We start from the raw sequence: 7,946 nt of genomic DNA, 5'->3' as shown, positions 1-7,946 counted from the left end.
AAAAAACAAAAACTCAGTTAATTCATAGTCTTTCTGCTTTTAAAGGAAAATTAATAGCTTACACTTAAAACCTTGTATTTTAAAAATCTCTGAAGGTTTAAAAGTGGTCTGTTCTGCTTCCAGGGACCTTCTTCAACCTTAGGACCATGCTGTTGATTCAAGAATAGAATCGGTAAAAATACATGCACAGTATTGTTTTTAGACTTGAAACAAACCCTTTACACTTAAATATAAGTTTATTTATTTCTCACTTTTTAATGCTATTAAAAATCTGATCAAGTGGACCACAGTCTCGTCTAACTCAATGAAATGAAGCCATGCCTTGTGGGGCTTCCCAATGGATGGGTCATGGTGGAGAGGTCTGACAGAATGTGGTCCACTGGAAAAGGGAATGGCAAACCACTTCAGTATTCTTGCCTTGAGAACTTCAAAACAGTATGAAAAGGGAAAAAGATAGGACACTGAAAGATGAACTCCCCAGGTCGGTAGGTGCCCAATGTGCTACTGAAAATTAGTGGAGAAATAACTCCAGAAAGAATGAAGGGATGGGGTTAAAGCAAAAAAACAAACAAACAAACAAAAAACAAAACAACAACAACAACAACAAAAAAAAAACAGCCAGTTGTGGATGGGATTGGTGATAGAAGCAAGGACTGATGCTGTAAAGAGCAACATTGCATAGGAACCTGGAATGTTAGGTCCATGAATAAAGGCACATTGGAAGTGGTCAAACAGGAGATGGCAAGAGTGAACGTCGACGTTCTAGGAATCAGCAAACTAAGATGGTCTGCAATGGGTGGATTTAACTCAGATGACCATTATATCTACTACTCTGGGCAGGAATCCCTTAGAAGTAATGAAGTAGCCCTCATAGTCAACAAAAGAGTCCGAAATGCAGTACTTGGATGTAATCTCAAAAACAACAGAATGATCTCTGTTCATTTCCAAGGCAAACCATTCAATATCATTGTAACCCAAGTCTATGCCCCAATCAGTAACATTGAACAAGCTCTGAAGCTGAATGGTTTTATGAAGACCTACAAGACCTTTTAGAACTAACATCCAAAAAAGATGTCCTCTTCATTACAGAGGACTGGAATGCAAAAGTAGGAAGTCAAGAAACATCTGGAGTACCAGGCAGATTTGGCCTTGGAGTACAGAATGAAGAAGGGCAAAGGCTAATAGAGTTTTGCCAAGAGAACGCACTGGTCATGGCACACACCCTCTTCCAACAACACAAGAGAAAACTCTACAAATTGACATCACCAGATGGTTAACACAGAAATCAGATTGATTATATTCTTTGCAGCCAAAGATAGAGAAGCTCTATACAGTCAGAAAAATCAAGACTGGGAGTTGACTGTGGCTCAGATCATGAACCCTTTATTGCCAAATTCAGACTTAAATTGAATAAAGTGGGGAAAACCACTAGATCATTCAGGTATGATCTAAATCAAATCCCTTATGACTATAGAGTAGAAGTGAGAAATAGATTTAAGGGACTAGATCTGATAGACAGAGTGCCTGATGAACTATGGACAGAAGTTCATGACATTGTACGGAGGCAGGAATCAAGACCATCCCCAACAAAAAGAAATGCAAAAAATCAAAATGGCTGTCTGAGGAGGCCTTACAAATAGCTGTGAAAAGAAGTGAAGTGAAAAGCAAAGGAGAAAAGGAAAGATATACTCATTTGAATATAGAATTCCAAAGAAAAGCAAGGAGAGATATGAAAGCCTTCCTCAGTGATCAATGCAAAGAAATAGAGGAAAACAATAGAATGGGAAAGACTAGAGATCTCTTCAAGAAAATTAGAGACACAAAGGGACTATTTCATGCAAAGATGGATTCAATAAAGGGCAGAAATGGTATGGACCTAACATAAACAGAAGATATTAAAAAGAGGTGGCAAGAATATACAGAAGAACTGTACAAAAACGATCTTCACGACCCAGATAATCACAATGGTGTGATCACTCACACTCACCTAGAGCTAGACATCCTGGAATGTGAAGTCAAGTAGGGCTTAGGAAGCATCACTATGAACAAAGCTAGTGGAGGTGATGGAATTCCAGCTGAGCTATTTCAAATCCTAACGAAGAGGCTGTAAAAGTGCTGCATTCAACATGTCAGCAAATTTGGAAAACTCAGCAGTGGCCACAGGACTGGAAAAGGTCAGTGTTCATTCCATCCCCAAAGAAAGGCATTGCCAAAGAATGCTCAAACTACCGCACAATTGCACTCATCTCACATGCTAGTAAAGTAATGCTCAAAATTCTCCAAGCCAGGCTTCAGCAATACATGAACCGTGAACTTCCAGATGTTCAAGCTGGTTTTAGAAAAGGCAGAGGAACCAGAGATCAAATTGCCAACATTCGCTAGATCATCAAGAAAGTAAGACAGTTCCAGAAAAAAACATCTATTTCTGCTTTATTGACTATGCCAAAGCCTTTGACTGTGGATCACCATAAACTGTGGAAAATTCTGAGAGAGATGGGAATACCAGACCACCTGACATGCTTCTTGAGAAACCTCTATGCAGGTCAGGAGGCAACAGTTAGAGTTGGACATGGAACAACAGACTGGTTCCAAATAGGAAAAGGAGTACGTTAAAGCTGTATATTGTCACCTTGCTTATTTAACTTTTATGCAGAGTACATCATGAGAAATGCTGGGCTGGATGAAGCACAAGCTGGAGTCAAGATTTCTGGGAGAAATATCAATAACCTCAGATATGCAGATGACACCACCCTTGTGACAAAAAGTAAAGAACAAAAGAGGCTCTTGATGAAAGTGAAAGAGGAGAGTGAAAAAGTTGGCTTAAAGCTCAACATTCAGAAAACTGTGATCATGGCATCTGGTCCCATCACTTCATGGGAAATAGATGGGGAAACAGCAGAAATAGTGTCAGACTTTATTTTGGGGGGCTCCAAAATCACTGTAGATGGTGATTGCAGCCATGAAATTAAAAGACACTTACTCCTTGGAAGGAAAGTTATGACCAACCTAGACAGCATATTAAAAAGCAGAGACATTACTTTATTAACAAAGGTCTGTCTAGTCAAGGCTATGGTTTTTCCAGTGGTCATGTATGGATGTGAGAGTTGGACTATAAAGAAAGCTGAGCACTGAAGAATTGATGCCTTTGAACTGTGGTGTTGGAGAAGACTCTTGAGAGTCCCTTGGACTGCAAGGAGATCCAAGCAATCCATTCGAAACTTACTTGAAAAAATAAAGTCACATCCAATGGTACATCAAAAATAAATAAATAAAATAAAATAAAGGAGATCAGTCCTGGGTGTTCACTGGAAAGAATGATGTTGAAGCTGAAACTCCAATACTTTGGCCACTGGATGCGAATAGATGACTCATTTGAAAAGACCCTGATATGGGAAAGATTGAGGGCAGGAGGATAAGGGGACGACAGAGGATGAGATGGCATCGCCGACTCAATGGACATGGGTTTGAGTTAAACTCCAGGAGTTGGTGATGGACTGGGAAGCTTGGCATGCTGCAGATCATGGGGTCAGAAAGAATTGGACACGACTGAGTGACCGAACTGAAATGAGAATATTGATATGTATAGTAGGGCCTTTTGGAAGCCTGTGTGCTCTAATTACAAGTTAAATATGATGGTAACAATTAATAAAGAGGATAGTGCTAGAGAGGATAGTACTGACTGACAGCTAATCACATATACAGCATTGTTCAAGAGCATTGAACATATCCCGCATTGTTTCTTACCTGTCTGGGATTAAATACCAGTTTTATCTAATTTTATATTTTTAGCCCATTGCTACCTAATCAATGATCCATTGTGCATGGCTAGTGTGCAGCCCAGACACGTGCCCTTCTCCCCCATAGTGCAACCCTCACACTGGTCCCCAGGGTGTTCATGATCCCACCCATCCTGAGGGTGGATGTCATGGCAATACAGAGGGTTGTGCATTTCTAGCTTTCTTGAATTTCCTGTACTTACTTCTAACCGGGTTACAAACAGGTCAGGGACTGACACTAGTGCACAGACCACACTGGGAGTATCACTCTCATAGTTAATCTTTGCAGTAGCCCTCTGTGAATCATACTATATCCACCTCAACTTTCAAAGCCACTGAACCACAGTGGGCTTCCCAACCTTAAGAGCCCACACTTACCAGATAGCAGAACTTGAATCCAAACCCAGCCAGTGTCCAGAGGAGCCAGTATTTGTCCCGACTCCAGAGCTTGTGCCCCTCCCCATGTGCTTGTGTTATTTTAACTACATGTGGAGGAGGAACATTTTGGTTTAGGCCATCAGATGAGGACCTCCTCAAGTACACTTTCTACAGCCTACAAACCTCCTTCATCCACACCCATCTTGTTCTCCTCTCCTGGTGATAAGAATCTCCAAGGTCAGTGATTCCACCCTGTGTCTTTGGATGCTCTTAGTTCATCCATCATCCCAACCAAAGCAATGGTTCAAGAGCAGAAACTATATTGATTTTTCAGACAAAGAAGCTGAGATTCAGAGGTTGAGATGCTTACCCAAGCATGTAACTAAGACTACATGACTGTAAGTGTCCAGAGCCTATTTTGTAAAGGATGGTGCCATTCTAATGTCCTGGCACCTTGGGTGATTACTGCTTTCCCACACCCACACTGCTAGTGAGTAGTAGAGAAAGAACCGACAGATCAGTGTGACTGACTCCAAAACCAGGGCTTTCTGTTATCTTAGGCTACCTCTTAAAATCTCGAAATTATAACATTGAGAAGGAAGGCTTGCTCTCGGTCATCACTTATTCATTCAACAAACATTTACTGAGCACCCTCTGTACACAGACACTCTGCTGGAAGCCATAATCAAACAGTGAATAGGGTGTAGTTTCAAGTCTTTTTCTCACTTAGTCTAGTGAAAAAATAGACCACGTGTTAACACTCACAGTCAAGGCAGGCTACATGCACAACAGAAAGAACAGGCCCCTTGTTAAAAATAAAGTATCTCAAGATGGTGAGAACAGGACACTAACCAAGTATGGTTCAGTTTAACATGAGAGGTGCTCAGGGTAACACACAAATCCGAGTTACCTAGGATGATGACTGATCTTAACGTGACTTCCTAGAAGAGGCGACGACTGGGCTGACCCTGGACAATGATGATATCTCCCCTACATGGACCTTCTCCTCTATTTTTTAGACCAGAGGGTATTCAGGTGAATCACTGAGTCATCATTTTGACTTAAACATCAGTCATCAAGAGTTTCCCCCAGAGTACACCCTCATCACTGACCTCTGGAGCTATGATACCTGCTGAGCAGGGACATGGAGACGTGCTGTCCTGACCTCCCTTCAAGTACTTGTTGTCCACCAGCTGTAAGTGCTGCCAGTGGGCAACCTTAAACTACCAGCCCCTCTGAGGGCAGCCTGCGTGCAATGACCCATACAGGTGGAGGTATACAGGCCTGGTCATTGGATGTATCAGGACAACCCTGAAAGGCCATCATCACTCCAAACTCCCATGGAGTCAGCTCAGGTTGTCTGGCCAGTGATCCAGCTTGATCCTTCCCACTGCTTACCCTGTTTCTTCCCTCCTGATTCCACAGTGTGGACCCTAAGGGCAACCCGATGCACATCCAAGCACTAAACTCCATCTGAGTCTGCATCCCAGAGAGCCAGCCTGCAACACGTATCAGAAAACATTCCAGTATTTGGGGAGGATTATTATTGAAAATTACTGGTTACACATGTACTTATAACATTTAAAAACTCTTCCAATAAAATACAAAATGGTAGAAACAAGGACCTTTAGTGTGCATGTGGTTACCTTTGGTTTAAACTTCACAATCTAATGTTGTCTGACGAAATGAAATTAAGCTATATATTAAAAACAAAAGAAAACTATATGTTGAACCATATGAACCTGCCACTTTATAGCTTATTAAAAAACTGAATGTTAGCAGTTCCACATGGCTGAATCTAATTTTAAAAACTCCATTGGCATTTGAAATTTAGAGAACATTACACTTATGAATAACTCATGGGTAAAAGATATATTAATGAATTAAACTAGGAATTAGAAAATACTAATACTATGGCTACTGATGGTGGTGAGTACCAAAACTTGCAGGTTGCAGCTCAAGTGGATCTTAGGGAAAAATTCAGCTTTTCTGTATTTATATTAGAGAAATAAGGACATTGATAATCTCTTTTCAATTAAGAATTTAGAGGAAAAACCTCAAAGTTAAGGAAAAGTTGAAGGAAGAATCATATGATGAACTAAGGAAAAAGAGAGCATCAATCAAGCAGAAAGGATTCTTTGAAAACAGGAAGAAGTTATGCAAGATTATTCATAAAAAAGAAGACTAAAGAAAATTAAAAAGCCAAAAGAACACAGTTAGAGATGCTGCAGATATTAAACATATAAGATATTGTGAATAAATTTATGCCAATCAAGCTGAAAACTCACAGGAAACAGATTCCTTCCCAGAAAATGAAACTTATCAAAATGACTCTGCAGAAATAACACACTGAAGAGGAAGCATATAATTACCAAAAGTTCCCCAGAGAGTGCGGCTGCACAACACTGTGAATGCAACTAATGCCACTGGATTGTGTGACTAGAAACGGTTATACGGTAAATTTTATGGTACATATACTTTACCACAATTTGTAATGTAAAAAAATAAATAAAATAAAATCCTCTCTCTAGAAGACAGTCTAGCACACATCTGTCCTTCATTAGCAAACCCCCTAGAAGGGCTCCTATTTTGAGAAAGCATATTTTCTCTTCCTTCTCTTTCAGAACATATTGTCCTTCTGTATTTATATCCTTTTTTTTCTTTTTTTGGTTACTTAAACTATAGTATATTATATATTTTTCCTATCAGTTTCTCTGTAGCATTTTAACCAGAGGTGTTTTGGTGGAAAATGGATCCTAGTCATGTTAAAGGAAGTGGACACAAAACAGTAACTTTACACATTCTTCAAGTAAACAGAATCCCTGATATAATTGGAAAGTAATAGGTAATTCTGGGGACAGTAAAAATACATCTGTGACAATTTTGTCTCAAATCTTAGAAGATGAGTTTGGCTCTGGAGTCTCTCAGACACAATTGTTGGTGGCCTGAACCTCTGATTTGGATAGAAAGCAAGTAATATAACATTTAAATAAATAATAAATCCTTTTTCAAGAGCTTGAAATCATTGAGGTTGGAGAACTCACATTTGTAATGTGTAAATATTTGTTACTGGTACTAAAAAAAGTAGAATATAGTTTATGCAGTGCAAAACCTATTGGAAAAAAGCCTTTGGAATAGACATGAACTCATGGTAGAATCACAAGTGTTGACACGAAAATTGTGAAGGCTGAGGGCTGTCCACTGGAAACATTCATAACCACAAGATCACTGTGGGTAACATCTGCTGTCTCCTTTTGAAGTACACCTGAGGGAGAAAAAGAAAAAAATGACATGTTTAAAAGTTTAAAGTCCTCCTCCTAAGGCAACACATTTGTAGGTTTCCTTTCTTCATGTGAAGCAATCATATACTATTGGAGACATAGTTTTGGAAAACCAGGGCTGTATTTATTCTATGGAGGAAGTAGCCCCATTAAAGCCCCCAGTGGGGCTGGATGTAATGCCAAATAACCTGTAGATCTCCTAGATATCTGATCATTCTGATTCACAGATATGCTTTTATCACTATAGTAAATTGATACACAAAATCATTTTATTCCCTGAAATAATTTAAAAACAGGGTAACAAAGAGGATAGGAAAACTAGCATCAGAACAGGGTTTGTCATTTTCACACGTAAAAGGAGCACAACAGATTTGGATGTTAATATCGGGTTATTACCTTTATATGTTATAAACTCTGATTGCAAGCATTGAAACCCTGGCATATATGTTATGAAATATCTGGTGTTTAATTCTGTGTGGCAAATGCAGTTATAGGTCTACCAGAAGATGTG

The 7,946-nt window shown here is 39.5% G+C and overlaps 1 protein-coding gene across 1 annotated transcript in view; it reads right to left on the bottom strand.

The window, feature by feature from the left end:
- Positions 1–7,365: 7,365 nt before the first annotated feature.
- The window catches only part of GUCY2F (guanylate cyclase 2F, retinal), a 105,814-nt gene continuing 105,233 nt past the window's right edge, over positions 7,366–7,946 (bottom strand). The window contains exon 18 of the mRNA XM_018044096.1: positions 7,366–7,419. Within this exon, the coding sequence (XP_017899585.1) occupies positions 7,366–7,419 (54 nt within the window). The remainder of the gene's footprint in view (positions 7,420–7,946) is intronic.

The sequence above is a fragment of the Capra hircus genome (genome assembly GCF_001704415.2).
Source record: "Capra hircus breed San Clemente chromosome X unlocalized genomic scaffold, ASM170441v1, whole genome shotgun sequence".
Classification (NCBI taxonomy): domain Eukaryota; kingdom Metazoa; phylum Chordata; class Mammalia; order Artiodactyla; family Bovidae; genus Capra; species Capra hircus.
The sequence above is the reverse complement of the archived record's forward strand: the minus strand, read 5'-3'. Positions and strand labels throughout refer to the sequence as shown.